General features: G+C 51.9%; 1 protein-coding gene across 3 annotated transcripts; it reads right to left on the bottom strand.

Moving 5' to 3' along the window:
* Positions 1–24: 24 nt before the first annotated feature.
* Positions 25–22693, bottom strand: Slc12a4 (solute carrier family 12 member 4). 3 transcript variants are annotated; one of them, XM_060392053.1, is made up of 24 exons: positions 22501–22693; positions 17042–17136; positions 15714–15845; positions 11968–12114; positions 11814–11868; positions 10203–10333; positions 8096–8337; positions 7748–7962; positions 7016–7180; positions 6837–6935; positions 6554–6611; positions 6030–6204; positions 5541–5659; positions 4170–4268; positions 3795–3914; positions 3357–3461; positions 3003–3171; positions 2354–2516; positions 2037–2206; positions 1809–1940; positions 1625–1732; positions 965–1149; positions 699–832; positions 25–600 (listed from the first exon to the last, which is right to left on the bottom strand). In XM_060392053.1, the coding sequence occupies exons 1-24, from the start codon at positions 22613–22615 to the stop codon at positions 509–511; spliced, it is 3225 nt and encodes a 1074-aa protein (XP_060248036.1). In that variant the 5' UTR covers positions 22616–22693; the 3' UTR covers positions 25–508. The 3 variants fall into 3 exon arrangements, with proteins under 3 accessions (XP_060248036.1, XP_021487929.1, XP_060248037.1); XM_021632254.2 differs by having other exon boundaries at positions 2321–2516; positions 22501–22692; XM_060392054.1 differs by lacking the exon at positions 22501–22693 and adding an exon at positions 20910–20948 and having other exon boundaries at positions 2321–2516.
* Between the last annotated feature and the right edge of the window lie 111 nt (positions 22694–22804).

Genomic DNA, 22804 nt, shown 5'->3' with positions numbered 1-22804 from the left:
AAAAAGAGCTGGGGCAGCAGGAGGCCCAGAAGTACACAATGTTTTATTGAAAAAAGTCAGGCTCAGCTTGGCCAGCTCCAACCCACTTGGCTTCATGAGGGTCTCTGCTCACAGCAGCCTGAGCCAGGACTTCCTGCAGGCAGGCCCAGCTCAACTCCCCCTCTGACTGCCCCTCCCCTCTTCTCTGATGATGATATCCAAACAATAAATATACAATAAATAGTGATCGTGGGCCAGTCTGGGACTTGAAACCCCATATCAACCCTCACCAGTCTTCCTTAGTCAGGATAGGCCTACACTGGGCTATGGAAGGGAAAGTCCCCAAATCCCCCAGTGTCCCATGGGCCCTCGGATCCATTTCCATTGCCAGGCCCAAGCTTGGTTTCCCTGGAGACCTAGCAAAGCAGGTCCAAAGCAAGGTCAGGCGAAGCAGAACTGGCAAGTAGGTGCAGGGCTGGGGACTGTTGCCCTAGACATGCCAACTCCAGGCCACAAGACTCCACTGGGCTCAGGAATAGATGGTGATGACTTCCCGACCACCGCCACGCACCAACAACACCCGTTCAAGGCCCTCCGTTAGCACTTCAAGGAATTCCATGTCTGCAGGGTATCAGGTCAAGGAGGCAGCCACAGGACCAAGGCCACTTTCCACCCAAGGAGAGGACGGCTCCCCACTCAGCCATTATACAAAAGGATACAGTTCTCATCACCCTCACTGTTCTTAGGGGGGCCAGGCATGTTCAGTAGGACCAGGCGGGCATCGTGGGAGCGTGTGACAATGACTTCGTTGAGCTTTACAGCAGTGTGCATACGCCGCACATTGGACTGATCCCTGGAGACAGAGCAGCCGACCACAGGCCTCTGAGAACTACCTAGCCAAAGGGTCCCTGTCCCCCGCCTCGCTCCATAGCCTGCCTGTCCCCACTCCTCCCCCGTTCCAGACGGCAACACAGATTGTACTCACGGCTTAATGTGCACCAGCTCCCGGAAGTTGTCAGGGGCGTGGCTGGGGTCCCAGGTGTCAGTCATGTACTTGTCTCTGGTCCATGTCATCTGGATCTTGTCAGCCCCTGCCGCAGACTCATCCTCCTCATCCGAGTAAAGACTCTCTAGCCGCAGGGCTGAGTGCCGGTCTTTGACCAGTTGGGCCTGAGGACAACCAGAGGAGGTACCCTTGGTACCCTGGGAAAATGGGGGCCTGGCTGGTCCAACATGACCACCCTGTCTCTAGGAAATGGGCACTGGCTGGTTCTGGTTCAGAAGGAGCCGGTGAGGGTTTTTTGTTTGTTAGTTTAAGACAGGCTGGCCTCTTGCCTCAGTCTCCTAGGTATTTTAGGAATTCTCCTGGAATTTTAGGCACCAGCCACCATGCCAAGCCTTTTGTTTTATCTTGTTTTTGAGATAGGGTCCCACTATGTAGCCTTGGCTGGCCTGGAATTCACTAAGTAGACCAGGCTAGCCTCAAACTCACAGGAATCCACCTGCCTCAGCCTCCTGAGTGCTAGGATTATGGATAGGAGCCACCATGCCTGGTCAAGTGAGTCACTCTGATTCCTCCACCAGACAGCGTCCTCAAGGGCATGACACGGCCCTTACCCAACCCTGAACCAAGACAGCCACTCACCTCTCGATCCCTCTCGGTTTTGGTCAGCCTCATCTGCCGCAGCATCTGAGACCTCTGCTCCATCATCAGCGTCCGCTCATAGGTATACGCAGAGATGTCACTGTTGTGCTGGGGAGAGGGGAAGCTTTGAGTACCAGGCTGCATGGTCCCGGGGATCCTCAGGGACCGGGCAGGGCAGGCTCACCATCTCCACCACCTCTACTTCAGCTTCCAGGCGGAGGTGATACAGGAAGGTGGCCAGGTCCTTCTTCATCTGGATGCTGTTGTCGTCCATCTGGGCCACGGTGAAAATGCGCATCCGGCACTTCTTCCAGACCTGTGGCAACAGGGCATGGGAGTGGCTGGGTCACACCTGCCTTTCCACGAGCCCCGCTACCCTCAGCCCTCGCCCATGCCCAACCAACTGGCACACCTTATGCTGGCGCAGCAGGAAGGGCAGAAGCATAAGCATGCCTCCGTCGTGAACGATCCACCACACGTCAATGTGGCCTTCCAGGTAGCGCTCATGGTTGCTGGGGTAGAAAGCTATGTTCTTTGGCACCAGCAGGGCCAGGTGGGCGGCTGTGGTACAGCGCACAGTGTCTAGGGAGGAGGGGCACTGCTGACTGCCAGCCTGTGACCCTCTGGTCTCTGCCACCGCACTTTAACCCTGGCCCTTGGCCCCTGGCCCAGCTTAGACGCCAGACCCTCACACACCAATAAAGGTCTTCCAGGCACGTGGGTCCTCACTTTGTCTCCAGCCATAGGGCCAGCCCAGCACCACGGAGTTATGTCTCATGCCGCCCAGGCCGCAAGACTGGATGAGGTGGGCCAGTCCCTCTCGAACCTTGCTGGCCACCACTACCTGGCAGAAGCCTTTTACTTTCTCAATCTCCATCATGTTCTTGATTGTCTGTGGGGAATACAAGAGCATCAAAATGCAAGGCCCACCAGTTTCCACCCCAACTGGAATCCCTACCATGACCCCGGGATTAATAGGGGAGACCCTGGAGCAAGCTGCCTACACACGGGTCATGTTTTCTGAGCCTTATTTTATTTCAGTGTGTGTGAGAATATGAATGCAGAGCAAGCATGCTATATCCTATGAAAGTCAAAAGACGACACTGACACTTTATAGAATTTGGAAATCAAACTTAGGTCATTACGTACATACATGAGTGTCTGTACCCACTGAGGTGTTTTGCCAGCCCATAGGCCATGCTTTCTAAGCCATGCTTTCAACGTTGGACAACTAGACTTATTCAAGCTTGAAGATGGTGAGAGCGTTGTTCATCTGGCCAGTGACAGTGGCCAAAACTGGTTAGGTCCTTCCCTCTATGCCCAAGGCTCCCCAGACATGTTGATTTGACTAAGCTGTCTTCCCACCCCTGGACATTACCTGCTCAGCAGCCTGGGCCTCGCCATAGCTCTCCAAAAAGCTGCCCTGAATAACAGAACCGACGATTGTCAGGCCCTTCCCAGCCTTAAGCTGGGAGGCAAAGGTGAGGAGCCGAGGGTACTTCACATGAAGGTCTTCGTCCAGCTTCAGCAGTACCAGGAGCTGAGGCCTGCAGTGGTCAGACAGTTGGGCAGGCTGAAGTAAGGGCCTGGCCTCTCTCAGAATGTGGACAAGTGTGGGTAGCAGAGACGCACAGGCTCAACAAGCAAGAGGGTACCTCTCACAGTCTCCTGGAGAGAACTACAGAGCCCTCACCCCACTGTTCCCTAAGAACCCTGAGAGGGCATGACTTACCGCCAGTTCTTGGTGTGAGGAGGCCCTTCCTCCAGCCTCAGCAGGGCATAGCGTGCAGCGCTCAGGGACAGGCCACGAATCCCATCGCCCCACTCCTTCTCAGCCCTATAGATGTCAGCCACCACAAGCTACTGAGCCCCTGTTTCCACCCAAAGATTTCCCTGCCTCCCTCCCTTCCTTTCCTCTTCTTCACACCCGCTTTTTCATGCTGAGAACTTTACTGTTGAGCTACATTCATAGCCCTTGACCCAGGGATTTCTACGTGAGCATGGGCTGGAGGAAGGCCAGGCCCCGAGTCACAGCCCAACCACAGACCAAGCACCAACTGCAGAAGAAAAGCTGGTCCAGCCTGCTACCGCTAACCATCCTAACTGCTCAGCTCGACACCTGTAGCACTATACAAGTCGTTAACAGGCTGGACAACAGCCCTTCACTCACCCTTGGTACTCGATGTACTTGTAGATCATGCCTGCAATGAGCATGGCGGCTAGGGCATAGTACCAGGAGGAGACAAACATAAGAGCCAGGCAGAGACTCATGCCTAGGAAAGACAATGTCCTGGACCAGAGATGAGAGGGTAAGAATCAGGAATCCAGGTCATAGTTTATCCCATACCCTAGTGGCCCTTACAGGTCCTAAGTCACAAGCATGTGTGAAGCAGGTCAAGTCTCCATTCCGAAAATCTCCCTCCTCATAGTGTTTCAGGAGTAAAGGCTCTCTGGGAAACTCAGACTTCTCCAGAATGGGGCTTGTGGCTTCCCCAATAACAGTATCAGGGGACTCGCCCAGGGACTTACTCCAGCAGGCACTCACCAATGATAGTATTTGAATCGGGGCCGCCAGTTGGGGGTCCTTAGAAGCGTCTGCACAGCACATGCCAGGTTTACAAACAGGTAACACATCAGAAAGAACCTGTGGTACCAGGAGGCAGTTGATGTAGAAAAGCTTCCTTGGTACCTCAGGCTACCCCACGGCTCCTAACCCCCCAGGCACTCACTCCTCACTCCTGCATGGCCTGATGCAAATGGCAGTACGAAGGAAATGTCCTCAGAGCCAAGTGGCAGAGGATGTGTAAGTACTCATCATCAGAGGGGGTGATAAAGGGACAAAGTCTAGCAATAATGAGGGGAGAGCTGGAATAGGGCAATGTCGAGGAATGCTGAGGAATGCTCAGCGTCACAGATGATGAGATGCTGGGTAAGCCTGTGGCCCAGACAACCAGCTGAATGGAGGAGGTCAAGCATTTGGAGGTCAGGGGGTAAGTCAGGAAAACATGGCAAGGACCATGTAGTTTTGTTCTGAGGATAAGAGACCGGATGATGTGCTGTAGGTGGAAGTTAGAACACGGGCAAGGTGGGGTGTGTGAGCCCTTCTGAGGACTAAAGGGACTGGGCATCAAACTCCATCCTCGGTGATGAAGAGGAAGGACAAAGGGAGAGAGACATGGGGAGTGCAAGAACTCCTGTGGGGGAGTAAATCCCAACAAGGGGCTGCCGGCAAGAGCTACATGACAAAGGACGAACTACTTCCTCTAGCTTAGGCAAGAGAGACACCACTCAAGATGCCTGTGGCAAGAACAGCTTGAGGTGTGAGCTTCTCTGGGGAGTGGGGAGCGCTAGGAAGACAAAGACTCAGATGTAACAGGCCTGGCTGTGGGCAGGGCTGGAGTCTGCTCAGGAGGAAGGCGGCCCAGGAAGGAAGCTGAGTGGGTGTTGAAGTATAGACCCTTCAGAACTGATCAGCATCCATGGAGAGGAATGGGTGAGGACCCCGACATAGGCAGAGGTGAATATAGAACCCAAGCCTCAGGGATCCCTGGGTTTCATGTTGGCCACTACTGAAAAGCATTAGCACATCCATTTTCTCAGCTTACAGAACATTTAAAATGATGAACTGGGGCAGTGACGGCTTTGCAATAGAGCAGATGTTTGCCCTGTTCAGAGTGGGCATCTGCCGGCCTTCTGCTCTAGGGAGGCTCCTACCATGGGGCTTAGGGTCTGTTGGTTTCTTCAGCCTCTATGGATGTACCAGGCTGGCTTCTGAAATTAGGGAGCTGTGCTAGCTCCCCACTTAGCCCAGCTGATTTCCCAGTGGCACCCTAGACACCAGGCAGGATCACTGGGAGGTGTTGGGGTCCTCAAGAAGGTTTTGCCAAGACTACCCCTTGCCTATTCCCCAGCTCACATGGACAGAATCGGGGCCACCATGTCAAGGGAGGCGATGAGGATGCCCAGCTCAGCGATGAGCGCTGTCAGGAGGAGTGCCCACGTCGGCTCACCATTTGCTTTCCCGTGGCCAAACACCTGCAGGCACCAGAAAAAGAGCTGTTCCTACCGTGGCCACTACCCATATCCGCAGCCTCAAGCCACAACCTGTTTTCCACCATCCCTCTGGTCCCAGCTCCATGCCTATCCTCATGGAATCACAAGTTTCCCTGACTCTGCTCTGGGTCTCACTGCTTTGGATGAAGCATAGACAAGCCACGAGCACTCTGGGTCTAAACAGCACTGCTAACAGCAAACAGGGCCAGAGAAGTTCTGAGTAGCTCCTTCTGGATCGCTGCCAAGGCCTGGGCCACTGTAGGCAAGCCATGCTGCCTCTGAATCTGCCTCTCCCCATGGCAGGATGAGGAGCCAAGAGCATCAAGGCTGTGGGGTGTATAGGAGGGCTTACCCGGAGAAAGGGGATGATGTTATCCTTGGCAATGGCTTGCAATAACCGTGGCGCCCCAGTGAGGCTTTGGAGGCCAGCGCCACAGGTCGAGAAGAAAGAGCCGATGACGATGACCCAAGGCGAAGGCCAGGCCAAGGTACCCACCACCAGGTTCCTGCTGACACCGTCACCATACCTGCAGAGGCCAGGCTCAGACCATGTTCCCAGTAAGAAGCCCCCCAAGCCCTGGGTGGGGCCACCCAGAGTAAAGGGGTGTCAGGGTTCAGGAAGAAAGGCCGAGAGGAAGGGCTTTAGCTTTTAGTGGAGACAAGTTGTCGGCCCCTTAACCTTGTATTTTTGTCCTTTATCTCCTCCTTGAGCTTAAAATCACTGTCATCTCAGAAGCAAAAGCCCCCAGAGGGGCCTGGCTGCACAGATTGTTACCAGAAGTCAACTGCCTGAGCTGTGTTGGGACCGTGGGTGGCGAGGGAGGGGCTGGAGTGAGGGCGGACTAAAGCTGACAGGGAGGGGCGCGGCTCACTCACTTGTCTCGGAGCACTACGCCCTCAATGCAGGCACCAAAGAGGATCACGCTGCTGAAGTCTGGACTGTGTTAAGGAAGCGCTGCAGCCCCAACTCACTCCCTCCCACACTGCACCCTAGTGATCGTAACAGTCATAGCCTTGACCTGCAGACAGCAGTGTTCCTGCACATTCTCAACTATGTGCAGGTGCGTGAGGGGACCTGGTGTGTCCACACACACCTGACAACTTATGTTCAGAGAAGGGACCCTCTGACAGCTGCCCCATCAAGCCTGGGAAAGGATACACACAAGTGAAGTGGTAATAATGGCCAGAATGGTCCCTACTGGGATAGACTTCTGGGCGTCACGGAGGTCCCCGGAGCGGTTTGAGCCAGCCATGATGCCTCCAAAAACAGACAAGGTTCCTTCAGGGATTCTTCGGGGTCTGGGGGTGGGGCTAAGTATGTGTGCATGAAGATCTTACCTGTTACAGATGGGAAAAAGATGCCAACCAGCACAGTGAAGGATGTGGCAATGTCAGCCACCACATACAGGGACAGGCTCTCCTTCAGGCCAAGGGTGTCTGTGGAGGGCAGCCCATGCTTCTCCACGACCTCACCCTTCTCCAAGTAAGCACTCCACAGGTTCTCTGTAGAAGCAGGAACATTACCACTACAGCACCACTGATGTCCCCAGTGAAGTTTGGGGCAGCCCACCAAGACCCTACAGATGCAGGGAAGCTCTGGGAATTCTGGGGACAGTCTGAGCACAGTGACTTTGGTGTTTGCCACAGGACTGCTTTGGCCAGAGAGAAAGGTGTCCAGTCAGAACTATAACAGATAAAGGTGACTGAACCTTCATCAGCCTGGAGTGCCTCACTCCTCCCAGACAGAGGCCCTTTATGGCTCTTGCGGAAACATCCCCCATGGCACTGGGGGCTGGTAGCCAGGGAAGAGGGGATGCCAGAACTTTATAGGGTTTGCTGCAGGCCTGGGATGTTGGCCAAACAGGCTCTGCTCACCCAAAATTCAGCTACAAGGAGCCAGGCTAAAAGGACACTGCTGAGTGGGGAAAGCAGCCAAACCTAGCTTCCCCTCCACCCCTAATCGGCACACAAGGACAGCTCTGTGCTCTGCTTTGCCACTCAGCCTGTGGGCTGGGGTTGGGGGTGGGAGGTTTAGGAGACAGGAGGGCGGACGGAGGAGGGAAGACCCACCCTGGAGCACCCCAGCAGCTGCCCCAGGTATGCCAGGGATCTCTGTCACATTGTTGAGCAAGAAGTAGGGGTCACAGGAGTCAGCAGTAAGGTTGGGGCTGTGGCAGAAGAAACTCCACAGCCGGGTGGCCACTGTCTCATTGTCCACCATAATTGTCTTGGCACAGATGTCAAACTGGTCCCGGGACAGGGTCCTATTGCCCAGCATGCACACCCTGCGGGGAGAGAAACACTGGAACTTGCTCGAATGGAGCCCTAGCTTGGTCCCACCCAGCAATCTGGGGGATACAGAGCATCAAAGACTTAGGATGTCAATGCAATGGCTGGACAAATGCCCTAGTTACTTACGGAAACAAAGGAGGGTCAAAAATAGACTTGATGCCTCCAGCGTAAATGGAAAGGATGGAGATGATCACACAGGCCAGGAATAGCGAGGCAAATTTGTTCACATACTTGACACCAACAAACACCACCAGGGTCATAAAAGTCAAAAAAACGGTCCCATACACCCGCATATTGTTTAAGGTGGCATTAGACATGTCATGAGTGCCTGATGGGTGGAAGATGGCAGCCGATGGAGCAATGTAGGTCTGAAACAAGAAGACAGAACTCCGGTTCCAACCTTCCATTTCAGGAGTGAAACCTGTCATTTTGGTTTTCTTTTAAAAGTGTGTCTACAAGAAGGCAGTCACAGAAGACCAACAGCGTATGAGTCCATGTCTATAAAATGTCCAAAAGAGCTAACCCACAGAGAGAGAACACAGACTAATGTCTGGTAAGGGCTGGGGAGAAGGGAGAATGATTACTGAGGAAGTTTCTCTTAGAGTAATGAAGATGTTCTAGACAGATTCTGGCAATTTTTACATCCCTAAGGATATACTAAAAACTTGGAAGTCTTTTTCTTCCTTTTAACAGTATCTCACTATGTAGCCCTGGCTGGCCTAGAGCTCACTGTGTAGACCACGCTGGCCTTGAACTCAGAGATCCACCAGTCTCTTCTCTTGAGTGCTTAGATTAACGGTGGCACCTGCATGTCCAGCTGCTTCCTCTTCCATACACACATACAAACACACACACAGAGCAGGTTTTGCTATGTAGGTCAGACTGACTTCAAACTTATAATCTCCTGCCCTGGCTTCCTGAACTGTATGTGATTTTTTGTTTGGTTTGGTTTGGTTTTTAGAGACAGGGTTGTTCTGTGTAGCTCTGGCTGTCCTGGAACTCACTTTGTAGACCAGGCTAGCCTCAAACTCAGGGGTTTGCTGCCTGTCTCTGCCTCCCAAATGCTGGGATTAAGGCATACACCGCCACTGACCCTGAGTGGGTGGAGGACATGCACGAGCTATAGGGCAGCTGTGTGTGTCAGAGGACAACTTGTAAGAGTCAGGTCTTCCACCATGTGGGTCCTGAGGATTGAATTCAGGTCATCAGGCTTGGTAACAAGTGCCTTTACCCACTAATCTGTTTCACTGGCCCCTGAGTTATACACTTTGAATGGGTAATGAATTGCTTGCTATGCATGTTACAGTTTAATAAAAGCACTACTGAAGGGAAGGAAAGGAAAAGAAAGGAAGAAAAGGAGATACAGACACAGTGCCAACCTGTGGAAGGAATGGCCAAAAAGTAACAGTTTGAGCAACAAAAGGCTATAGTACGGGAAAATACCCAATAAAACAGAACAAAACAAACCTCCAGAAGCCCATATAATTACATGGTTGACTAAACCAATGCACTGGGGAGAAAGGACACATTTCCTTACAGAATTCCAAATAACACAAGAGCAATGTGAGAGATAGAAAATAAAAACTCAGAAGATGTAGACAGAAGGTCCTGACTTCTGGTTGGTAGTGGCCCACAGTGTCTCTAAACATCTCGTCTCTGGTTCTCCAAGGGGGCATCTGCCACCCTGTGTCACTTTCCTCCTGTTGCTGAACTCCCCACAAGCGTCTTTCCCATTGGCCTAGGCCACTCATTGGTAAGTAGGGGGCTGGGTCTGAGACAGCACCCGTGGGACTCAAGGACCTCCAGGTAGCAGTCTAAAGCTGTTCACTTTGACTTACTGACAAGGAGGAACTAGATCTAAAGGGCCCTGGCACAGAGTCTGGGGGAGACAGAGCTTGTCAGGGACCACAAAAGGCTAGGAGGCAATCTCACTACCACTATCAAGATCTGTCTCTCAGCCCAATCCAACACTTGACAGACCTGCCGTGGCCCAAAACAGTGTTCAGGTAGAAGAAACATCCAGGCACCAGTGAAGGCAACCAGTCCTCATCCCTGGTTGGCCCAAACCAGTGCAGGTGTAAAGCGGGGGACAGATCTGAGCAATCCTTCTCCCTAGAAACCTCCCACTGGAAAACCCCAGACCCTGGCCAGGGATAAGCAAAGTACTAACAGCCTCTACAGTCTACAGGGACTGGACGCAGCTACGGTTGATGGAGGCTCAAGCCCAACCTACCAGCAAGATCTCAATGGCCCCTAGGATGTACATGGCTGCTGCAAATGTCGTCCCCAGATAGAAGCAGAGGCCCACAGCACCTCCAAACTCTGGTCCCAGTGAGCGGGAGATCATGAAGTAGGAGCCACCAGCTAAAATGGGCAAAGTGTACACAGGTCAAGACTAGCTCTTCAGGGATCGCTCCCTCAGAGCAAACCTCCACAACCACCCAAAAGGACAGACGGCTTTTCTCTTTAACAGGCCAGTGCAGAATCGGTGTCTTGTCCGGTTTCTTGACCCCGTGGCTCAGCACAGGTCTGCACTGAGTCTTTACTTCTATTAGAATCTAGCACTCCTAGAAAACTGGCCCTCAAGACTGGGCCCCCAAGTGGTAAGAGTACAGAGACAAGGGTGACCCAACATGACTATTAAATCCTCTCTGGTGAGGGGTGGTGTGTGGCGCACACCTTTAATTCCAGCACTCAGGGAGGCAGAGGCACGCAGATCTCTGAGTTCGAGGCCAGCCTGGTCTACACAGTTAGTTTCAGGAGAGCCATAAAGAACCCCATCTCGAACAACAAAAAACAAAAAAAGCCAAAGGGGTCACTTTCTTTATAGCGCAACACCATCTCTAGGACTCCCCTAAAGGAAGCACCCAGACTGTTCATGACAATAGTGTTTACAACGGTGAGGAAAAAAAAAAAAAGGCTGATTAGTAGCACATGCCTGTAAATCCCAGCACCTAGGAGGCAGAAGCAAGACCATTTCAAGCTCAGAGCCAGCCTGGTCTACATAGTTCCAGGCTAGCCAGGGCTACAAAGTAAGATCCTGTCTCAAAAGACCAAAAGACAAAAACAAAACATACAAACAAGCAAACAACAATAAAAACCAAAATATTAGGGGCTAGAGAGGTGGCTCAGAGGTTAAGAGCACTGGCTGCTCTTCCAGAGAGCCCGAGTTCAATTCCTAGCAACCACATGGTGGCTCACAACCATCCACAATGAAATCTGGTGCTCTTTTCCGGCATGCAAGTATACATGCAGACTGAACATTGCGTACAAAATAAATAAATAAATAAATAAATAAATAAATAAATAAATAGTTTAAGAAAGAAAAGAAATAAAATATTAAAAAAGAAGAATCCTCAAATAGGAGACTATTCCATAAACTGTTAGAGCCTAGTGTAGAGCAACCCACTTTAAAGAAAATTTCCAAATTTGGAAAAATAAACATGTGAGTTATATGAGAAATATGAATTGTAAATATATACAGACAGATAGACTAATACTTGTCCATGTACCTTGAAGAGGCTAGCAGTAATGAACTCAGCCTGTGGAGGTTATGGGTGCTTTTGGTTTTCCAGTTCTGCTACCTGCCCCTTTAAGCTCTCTCACGGTAAACATGTATTGCTCTTTCCTGGGAAGGGCACACTACTTGCATGTTAACAAAACAGAACATCAGTTTCAAATTCTATTGAGCAGGAAAGCTCCTAGGAGGCACTGTCTTACAGCCAAAGATGGGACCCTATCAGAAAACTGCCTCAGGAGGAGGGATGACGGATCATAGCAGGCAGATCCAGATGGATGCTAAGCCATGTTCCTTGCAACAGGCCCACGGGTGGCACTTACTCACCTGGAACCACACCATTGGTGGCAATGGCACTCATGGAGATGGCTGTCAGCAGGGTCTATAGGAAGGAAGGCCTGGATGAGCAGCTCAGCTGGGTGGGCTCTGTGGAGCAGCGTGCCCCACGCCCAGCCCAGCTCCAGCCCACAGGGATACTCACACAGCAGCAGCAGATGAGCACAATGAGGAGAGCCTGCAGCACACCAGCTGTGCCCACCATCCAGGTGAGCCGCAGGAAGAGGATGACCCCGAAGATATTCTGTAGGCAGGGCAGGTACACTCCCATGAGGGTGCCCATGCTGGGTGCCTAAGTGGGCAGGAGGGAAGGGGCACACAGCATCAGAGAGGTCCAGATAGGGCACGGGAAAGAGCCTGTGGTCACTCAGCAGCCTCTCTGCCTGGGGTCCAGTGGAGCGCAGGAGTTAGGAGTGGATGCTAGGATATCTCTAAAGGCTCTCCCTTAGGAAGACAGTTCAGACTAAGAAGGTATGAGACCTGTTTTTCTTTCCTTCTTTGTAATCATTATTGTATATGTGTGAGTGTGGCATGTTCATGTCACAGGGTGCATGTGGTGGTCAGAGGACAACGCTCGGCATCAGTTCTCTCAAACGCAGGCTCGTTCCCCCTAGTGCCTTCACCCAGTGAGCCATCTCAATGGACACGACCCTATTCTCATCCTATCTGTAGATTCTAAACCTTAAGCTTAAGATTTTCAAGCTTTGTTCTTCCCACACACCAAAGTACTGCCTCCTTCCCTTCTTCTGTCTTTTGCTGTGGTGGTTCATTCATTTTTGAGATAAGGTCCTATACAGTCCTGCTTGGCCTGGAATCTCTTACGTGGACTAGGCAAGCCTTGAATTTTCCACGATCTTCGGTCCTCGTGCTCCTGTGTGCTAGGATTATTGTGTACACGGCTATTTCTGGTTCTCCTCTTGGTTTTTGGTGTTTGAGACAGGGTCTCACTCTTCAGTCAGGTTAGCCTGGGATTCACTATGAAAACCATGCAGCCTCAAACTTGTGACAATCCTCCTGTCTCAGCCTCTCGGGTGCTGAGATCACAGAAGTGTACTGCTACACCTGGCTTCTAATTTCTCTTCAGCTTCTGGAAAGTGGAGCCTGTCTCACTTCTCCCCTGACAGGCCTCATCACCCAAGTCAAAGCTCAAAGTGTTGTCCCTCCCCTCCCCCTCCAGCTCAAGTAGACAGAGTGCCTCTCTGCTGCCCTGATACTGGCCCACTACATACCAAAGTTGCACCAGTTCACCCGGGACACTAGGTGGTACTTCCCGCGCCTGCCAACCTCTCCACTATGAAAACCAAATCCAATCCCACGATTCCTGCTGAAAATCCTCGCACCGCCATCTAATGGAGCGTGGGGCATGTGGTCCAGACTCCTTGGCTCCTTCACCTCCCCTGGCAACCCCAGCTTTGAACTACATTCCTCTGGACCATATACCCGCTTACTGGTAAACTACACCCAGAATTAACTAAGACCCAAATGGCTGGCAACACCTATGAGGGATTTGCTTTCTATTAAATCATCAAAACTGGGAAGACCAACTTCTAACCCCGATCTTTGAGGTGGGGAGATCCACCTTGAATCTGGGCCACAACTTCTGCTGGCAGCCTATATAAAGGACGTGGAAGAAGCTTGTTCCCTCTTTGCCTACTTGCCTTCACTCTTGCCAGCAAGTCCATCCCTTCACTGGCAATGGCGCCTACTTCTTCAGGAATCTGGAATATACTGAAGGCCAGCTGAGACATCCAGCCTCGTGGACTGAACAACTACTCGATTCCTGGACCTTCCGTTGACAGACAGCCATTGTTGGACTGACTAGCTGGACCACAGCCTATATGCCAGTCTAACACATCCCCTATCTCTCTCTCTCTAATTTAATATATTTATATATTAAATAAATATAATTATTTATTCTGTTCTTCTAGAGAACCCTGACTAGTACAGCTTGTTTACTGTTCTAACAACAAATCCCCCCGAAGTGCTCATGAACCCAGTGAGTAGCGCCTTATAAGTCCCTTCTTGTTTGGGGAAGCCCCACAGACAGAACAGAGATCAAGCTGTAAGCAAGGGAGAAAGTTCTAGCACACAGCCTAGTAGTTTCTCAACTATGTAAGGGCAGGTGAGGGGCTACCCAGGAGGCCATGGCAGAGGCTGTGGGCAGAGGCGACAGTGATGCAACCCAGGGTACTGGGGTCTTGAGGGCATCCACTGGACCCCAGCAAAACCGTCTCCTCCCTGAAGCTGGGCCAGGCCTGGGGCCGAGGATCTTCCAAAGAGCCTGTGTAAGAACAAGAGCTCCCAGACAGGGAGGGTCCTGCACAAGGCTGTAGAGGTGAGAGAGAAACCTTGTTGGGGTTCTGGAGCCCTTCTCAGATGACACCACCTACTGGACAGTGGTGCTGGCAAGAGCTCCTATTCCTACCCCCATCCTAGGCTGAGTCACTCTAAGAAAAGGGCAGTGTGGGAAAGGGCTGGGCCGGAAATGCTTTTTGCATCCCTAAATAACCCCTGGCAGCCTCAGAAGGTCACTGGGTTAGAGCAGAAGTGGCTGCCAGGGAAAGGCTGACTTTTAGTCCCAGAGTGGTATGATCGGAGCCCCACCTTCCCTGCTTCAAGCCTTCTTTGCTGAGGCCCATGGCTCTCTAGTTTCCTATTAGAATTGGCAAGACTCCTCCTCCCTCCCTCCACAGATCAGTGGGCCTAGGACTGTTAGCCTCCCTCTCACATCATCACACTAGGATCAGGTAAACTGGGCAGCTGAGCATCTTCACAGGCTCCTGATTAAACCATACGACCAGAGCCCCACACTGACTCTGGTTTCTCTCTCACAGGCCTTTCTTGGGGGCCTTTTCATTGCCCAAGGACCCTACCAATACTAAGCAAAACTCTTTGGAAGCTGAGACCGCTCCTACCTGGCTGGACAGGGATGGCTGCAGACAGGCAGAGTTCTCATTATCTTTAGTTCAGGCCCGTGCCAACAAAATCACAACTGGCAGAACAAGGGTCAGGCCTAGACCACCTCAAGATATGAGCTGCCCTCTCTGAAGAGTGGGCTGAGTTCCAGAAGGAGAAGGTAAAGGATACACTTTAGCTTGGCTTACTATCTCCTGGACCCGCCTCAGCAATGCCCTTACCTCATAAGCAGGTCTGAGGCTGCTGGTAACCTGGTATATTTCAACCAGGAATTACTTTGGTTTCTGCTTACTGTCAAGGAGAATGCCACAGCCGGGACCCCCAGCTCCTTGCCCAAGATAGCCTCTGGAAATACCTAGGTTCAATCAATCTGTCTCCGTTAGCCTCTTTAAAATCCGTAGGACTCTGGGTGTGTATCACCACATCAAGCTCCTGTATCAAAGCTTTTTCTTGTGAAAATAATATTCAAGATCCCGGGTCTACTCTTTTTTTTAAAAAAAATATTTTATTTATTATTTATATAGTATAGTATTATTTATTATTATATAGTATTTATATAGTATATATGTGTGCCTGCATGCCAGAAGAGGACACCAAATCTCATTATAGATGGCTGTAGGAATTGAACTCAGGACCTTTGAAAGTATAGCCAGTGCTCTATAACCTCTGAGCCATGTCTCCAGCTCCCCCCCATCAACCACCGTCACCCCACCCCCGGTCTACTCTTAAAGTAGTGTCTCAGATGCTGACAGCTAAGTGCAGAGAGCTACTAACGATTCCTTCCGTTGCTTTTGAGGCTCCCCATCCCTCTGCTCTCAGGAGCCCCTCCATAGCACTTAGCTCAGCTTTTGATGCCTCATTTGGCTTAAGGCACTGGTCCAGGTGTGCTCAGCACCACAAAGGAAAACATCTAATTTCATGGTAATCTATTCGTCTTCCCAGATTTGACCCCTCTACTGACACTGACTCGCTCACCTTGGCAGCTCTCCGACGGGTGCCTTCCCCACTCTCCGCTTCCTCATGTTCCTTGGCTCCTTGGGTGAGGTTGGTGTAGCTGACAAGCTTGCCCAGAAGAGATGACACCTTTGGGCGGATGTCCAGCTCCTCCTGTAAACACAGCCACGGGGCAAGATGGCAATGGGCCAGACTAGGCCAGTGTCAGGCTACCTGTGTGTAGCCAGCAGCTTGGCTGCTGGCCCAGTGCCAAGCCCTGAGGCAGGCCTGGACCTGATCCCAGCTCTTGCCTGGAGAAGCCCAAGCCAGCCAGCTGGGCAGGTGTGGGCACCACACCCCAGTGACTGCTTCTCTCTGCCCTACCTTGGCTGCAATCACTGCCAGCCCACTTGTGAAAATCACCCGCCTCAGGGGAGAAGGTAGGGCAGGCATTGCTGGCAGCCAGACAGACTGCACACTTCATCCTGTCTGCTTGGCCACTTTGAAGTTATGGCTGGGTCTATAGGATTCACATCAGCTTGCTCTCTTTCTCATCTCTCTGCCTCTCCCTTATTTTCTTTCAGGAGGGAACAGATCCTAAGACTTAGCACTCAAAGGGGTCCAAGGTTTCCCTGCCCCCATGGCCTTAGCACTGTGGCCACCTGCTGTGACTCTCCCGGCCACCTGCTCATTGTCTTAAGCCTTTGTCAGGTCCTTTCTGACCCGATATACAGGTAGCCGGGTTGGGAGTAAAGAGTGACGAGGCAGGCTCTTTGTGTGTGTGGAGACTGAGAAGCGGACAGTACTTGGCTGTGAGGTAGATGAATGTAAGGGTTCAGAGTTTAGGAATCCGAACCATGTCTTAAATCCAGATTTTACTTCTCAGCTTGGGTCTTGGAAAGGATAAATTCCAGTTGAAAGGCACAAACGTGGGAACCTTTCCAGGGTCATGTCCACTGTGGCTGTAGCTATGGAGGGCAGCGTGGGACAGACGCGGGAGGAAAAACAGGCCTCTGTAACCAGAGGGGAACGGAGTTGGAAGAACCAACCGGGAAAGAAAAGATTCCATCCACAGCAGAGAACAGAGTCAAGGACTAGGAGAAGCCGGAAGAATGGAGAGAGAAGGAAGTAGCCACCTTGGTGAGGGGCTGCAAGGAAGGCAAAGGTGAATGGCCCTGGAGATGATAATGGAGGTAGGCTTGCAAGTGGGTCTGGAAAGGCAATGTGAGTTGAAAAAGCCAAGAGAACCACGGCCTAAGGGGCTGCAAAGGGGGGGAGGACAGGGCTGGAAGGGAAGCCAGCCTGCCGCTTAGCTGAGAGGTCCAGAGAAGCCCCTGACAGGCTACCACACCTGAATGGCTCCCACACACCTCAAACAGTGCCAGGTTCCTGTCATAGTAGTCACTTCCTCTGGAGGTGTCCAAAGGGCAAAGGAAAGGGCTGTTCTCTCTGTGGTTACCCTGTCCTGTATAAAGAGAGGGAAAGAATTCCAGTAAGTCGCTGCCTCTCAGGACCCCAGCCTAGACCCTACCCCCGAAAGGCCAACACACAAAACAGCTCTGCACGTAGTCTTAGCCAAGAGGCTAGAAGCCAAAAACACACACTCTAAAACGCTTTTGGAAGCCACAGCGTTAAAATATTAAAATATTGGACCTCTGTTTCCCCATCATATACTTGTCGGCTTTCTTAAAGGACCATAAAAGAAGTTCCCAGGAATCAAATCCCGGGTCGTCATTCCCTATAGTTGAAGACTCCAAATATTCCCGTTAGTACCAACGCCATGTACATAAAAGGCGGGGCCTACTGAGGAGGCGGGACCTGGCCACAACCAACCCTGAGGCCCCACCTTCCTTTCTCCCAGGGATCTGCAACACCTAGTGTGCAGCGCATCATTCTGTCCTCCACGAAGATGAAACCATACAGAGCGCCTTCCTCCACCACGGCCCACTAGGGGCCAGCTAGCTATCCCACCATGCACTGCGTGAGATGTCCCGAAGGGTAAAGCCAGAGCATGCTGGGAGACGGAGCCAGAAACAGCCCTTGGAAAAGTAAGGACACCAGATGGATCTTGGAAAATGCAGGGGCATGGACTGCAGTCGAGGTTGGCCTTTTGGTTCCCAGGTCCAGCCAGTTTGCTCCAGAACAGATTAAGAGGCTTACTCCTGCCTCCGCTCACCCCTCGGGCTGGTGAAAATGTGCCAGTGTGCCTTGGCAATTAGAAAATCTTCCCAGCCAGGAAGGACCAGCACTTTTTGTTGCTGTTGTTGTTTAATCATTTATTTATTTTATTTTATGTGCATTGGTGTTTTGCCTGCATGTAAGTTTGTGTGAGGGTGTCAGATCTTGGAATTACAGACAGTTGTGAACTGCCATGTAGGTGCTGGGAATTGAACCAGGGTCCTTGTGAAGAACAGCCAGTGCTCTGAACCATTGAGGCACCTCTCCAGCCGTCCCCTCCCCCCTTTGTTTTGAAGACAGGGTTTCTCTGTCTAGCTTTGGCTGTCCCACTTTGTAGACCAGGCTGGCCTTGAACTCACAGAGATTCACCTGCCTCTGCCTCGCTGAGTGCTGGGATTACAGGCCTGCACCACCGCACCCGACAGGTCTTCTGTTTTTGCTGTATGTTAGGATCAAGCCCACAGACTCATGGAGCACTATGGCAAATGCTCTACCACTGGGCCACAAACACATTCTCTATCCCTTCCCCTCCTCCTCCTCCCAGGCAGGGTCTAAATGTAGCTCAGGCTGGCCTCAAACTTAGGCCAGTCCCTCTGCCCCAGCTTCTCAAGTGTTGGGAATACAGATGTACTACGTGCTATGCCCAACTCTCACATAGCTTTTTTGGTATATGCATGTGCGGTGTATGTGTACATACATGTATAGAGGCCAGGTCAACATCGGGTGTATTCCTTTCTCACTCTCCACCTCATTTTTTGAGACAGGGTCTCTCACTAAACCTGAAGCTCACAGTTCAGTCAGGCTGACTGGCTAGCAAGCCCCAGGGATCCTCCTGGCTCTGTCTCCCCAGTGCTGGGATCATAGGAGGTCTGGCTTTGTATACCTGGCTCTCTGTTCCATGTCTGCTAATCGTTCAGATCAATGGCAATGGAGGCCAATGTCAAAGGCAGCAGTCGTTTCAACCCACCACATCAAGCTAAAGCCTGGTGGGATCAGGCAATTCTTCAGACACTCTGTGGCATTTGTGGTAACTTCTATGCTCATTCAGGATAAGCAGGTTGTGGTGGCACACACCTTTGATCCCAGCACTTAGAGAAGGCAAGGCAGGCAGATCACTTTGTGTTCAAGGCCAGCCTGGTCTACAAAGTGAGTCCAAGACAGCCAAGGCTACACAAAGAAGACTTGTCTTGAAAAAAACTGAAAGAAAAAGAAAGAAGACAAGTACAGTTATAAATGGTTGGGAACCAAAAAATAAAAATAAAATTAAATTAAACCAGTCATGGCTGCCGCTTGCACTGACAATCACAGTGAGAAGCTCTGACAACAAAAAAACAACCACAACAAAAACAGAACAGAACAGACATGAAAAGGGCAGTTCTGTAGCTCATCTTACTTCCCCTTCTGCCTTGCCTGCTAGCGATCTTCATACATATATCCCTCAGATGCAGCCAGCATCTCTCTAGTGTCAGCTCTTGCCCTTTCTGTATCCTTCCACGAGGCACTTATATTGCCTGTTTCAGATCCCTTTGTGGGAAGAGGCTGGAAATAAATATAAATTCTTCTAAATGCACACTGCAGGCTGTGTGTCCCCTCCCATCCTAAGGGTTTCTAAGAAGAACGCACTATTATCTAGCAACTGCAGACCAGTGGTACTCAACCTTCCTAATGCTTTTTAACACAGTTCCTTATGCTGTGGTGACCCCCCCAACCATAAAATTATTTTCCTTGCTACTTCATAACTGTGATTTTGCTAGTGTTATGAATCTGTGTTTTCCGATGGTCTTGGGCAACTCCTGGGAAAGGACTGTTAGACCCCGGTAGAGGGCTTGCGACCCCCAGGAAGAGAAACACTGCCGTAGACCTAGTTATGGTGGCACAAGTCCCCTTGGCCCTGGGAGGCTGCAGCAGGAAGAGCCTGAGTTCAAGGTCAATTCAGGCTACCTAGTGGTTTCCAGGGCAGCCTGGGCTGCAGAGTAAAAACAAACAAAAAAGCCAGAGGACTAGGAATGTAGCTTAGTTGGAAGAGTACTTGCCTAGAATGCGCAAAGCCCTGGGTTTGATCCCCAGGATCTCATGAAACTGAACTTGGTGGAACATGCCTGTAATGCCAAGAGTCAGGAGGTGGAGACAGGAAGACTCAAGCTCAAAATCATCCTTAGTGTCATATCAAGTTCAAGGCTAGCCTAGACTACATGAAGACCTTGTATTGAAAAAGAAACCAAAGGAAAAAAAAATATCTACAAACTGTTGAGCTGACACAAAAGAATGTCCCCCTCCATGACCCAGCTGATCCCTGGTCCCTCTAACCATCACTCCAAGATGGGTTGGAACTCTTTTTTAAAAGCTGTCTCTAGTCCTTACCTTCTGGTCATTTACCCATCGCAAAAAAAAAAAAAAAAAAAAAAAAACAAAAACAAAACAAAACAAAAACAAAAAAACCTGCTTACTCTCTCTCTACTGCTCTGCCATCTTCTATGAAGTAAAAATTGTAACACCCCCTCTTCAAACTCCTCTGATGCCTCAGACACAGGCACTCCTTAGAGCTCCACAAAGCCTCACTTAAGGACCACTCCCCTAGGATTATGGAGATGTGAGAGGGTCTAAGCAGAGCATAAGGTCTGTACTCCCCTAAACTTCAAGCTACCTGCTCTGGGCTCGGCTATTCCAAAAATTCCAGGGCAGGTTTAGGCACGCCTGCTGGCCAGGCTCAAGCTTTTCAGACATTACCTGAGACCCCCAGAGAACCACAGCACAGCTCAGGCCTGGGGCTTCCTGTGAAGAGGCAGGTGTGTTTCCACCAGCAGCTGTGAAAGCCCCAATGGTAGGGTGCCCCTGGGTGACATTTTTGATCCCTATATACCGGCATCTACCTACAATGCCCTTCCGTGACCTTCCTGCTCTTGCCACAGGCCACCTAGACAGACCTATTTATGCCCCTCAGAGCAGAGGCGTGAGCTTTAAGCTGGGGGGAGGGGGTCCCAGAAAAGCTAAGGGACCTAAGATAGTTCGGTGCTCTCTGACCCTTTGCTATACCCATTAAGAAGAATCGAAACCACTCACCGGGGTGCAGGGTATCCCCCATGCTGTAGACACGGCCACAGTCTAGATGAAAAGGAGTTGGAGGAGAAAAAAGGGAGGTAGGGGGGTGGGAGGAGCTGGCCTAGGCTGGAGGGAGCTGGCAGGACACAGCCAGCAGCTAGCATAGCTCCAGGTTACTCCTGTCACCGTGAGGGACCAAGGCGGGGCCAAAGACAAGGCTCAGCACTGCCCACTGGTCCAGGCTAATCTCAGAGATGCAGCTCAGCACATCATCTGGGGACAAACATCCTACCAGGCCTAGGGAAGGAGGGAAACTGTTCTGACCCCTTGGACCCGGGCTAGAGGAAGCCAGGGGCATTGGGCCTAGGGTTACTTCCACAAAGCTGTGAAGCCTGACAATCTCCATGATCTCTGGTAGCCCATGCCCCTGGCCTGTACCACAGCTACACATGGCAGGCAGATGGACACAGCCATCATTCACATCAGGCACAGACTACCCCAAACATGCCACCATTACAGACCTATTAGATTGCCTCTGATACCATCGCCTGACTCAACACACATTTCTTACATGTTTCCACCACTGTCAGCCCCAGACATCATAGGCGTTTGTTATCAATCATAGCACCACGCTCATTACTGGCAGCCTGGCTGGAAACATAGCCATGAGGCTGTCCTGACCTGACCCTGACTTCACCTTGTGATACTCAGCTACACACCCGCATTAACACATGCCTATACATCTACAAAGACAGACACACATTCCCAGTAACGTTCACATTCCAAGTGTGGGTTCCGGAGAGGCCAGGCCGAGCCTTGAGGAGCCTCCAGGGATGAAGATGGAGAAAGGGGCACCGGAAGAGGGAAAGGGTTTCACTACATGACCAGCCCAGCCCTAATACCTAGGTTAAGTTAAGGCACTACACTCTCATATCCGAGTTTGAATCCCACTGGAAATGAGAGTTACATAACTCTTCCCCACCTCCCTTCACTCCTTCCTAAGTGCGAGTAACAGAACCTGTCCCATGGGGAGGTTGGGAGGATTAAAGCTAGTTGCTTCATGTACAGTGCCTGGACAAGCCTGGCCCCGTGTGACTGCTCCCCAGATGCCCGCTGTACCTACAGATCTACACCAAGGCCAACACAGGCCCTTCAGTGAGCACACCCTTTGCTCCTGCCCGGCCAGTGTGCGAGGAGGCAGGGGTGGGGAGAGGACAAGAGAGGGACGGTGAGTCACAGGGGAAGAGAGGATGATTCTCAAGAGGATGGGGCGATTCACAGAAAGTAAGGGAGCTACAATCCAGGCTTCCATTGAGCCTGATCCGGTCCCGGGGCGCGCGTTCGGCACCAGCCCGAGCGAGACAGCCCGCTGGCCGGCCTCCCCAGGCGGCCACGTCTGCAGCCCCCGCCCGCGGCCCTCGGGGGAGGAGCTGGGGGGCGGGTGGAGGACTAACTGGCCGGGAGTCCCAGACCGAGAAGACTCATCGTTCTGAGCGCGTGGAGCGAGAGAAATAGAGCCCCGCATGGACGTGTGCCCCGCGCGGTCCGGAGGCGCGAATCCCGTGTAGACGCCCCCCGTCCCGGCCACTGCCCACGCCGGGCGCACCCTCACCATCCGAGTCTTCCCGCTCGGCGCGCTCCCCGTAGTCCACCCAACTGAGTCCCTCGAGGTTGTCATAGTCGCCGCGTCGCGGCCCGTCCACCGGCACCACGGTGAAGTGAGGCATAGCGCGCGCTTGGCCCGCCGTCCCGGCCTCCAGCCGGCCGTCCCCGCCGCCCTAGGCTAGCCCGCCCCGCCCGCTCGCATTCCACCCCGCTGCGCTCACTTCCTCCACCCGCCCCCCGGGCCGCCCCTCGGGGGCGGGGAGCAGGAGGGGCTGGGGCCGGCTCCTCCCCGGGGTTGGGGGGGTTGCCGA

Source organism: Meriones unguiculatus, chromosome 10, assembly GCF_030254825.1.
Source record: "Meriones unguiculatus strain TT.TT164.6M chromosome 10, Bangor_MerUng_6.1, whole genome shotgun sequence".
NCBI lineage: Eukaryota > Metazoa > Chordata > Mammalia > Rodentia > Muridae > Meriones > Meriones unguiculatus.
Note: the sequence above shows the minus strand (reverse complement) of the source record. Positions and strands in the feature narration are given on the sequence as shown.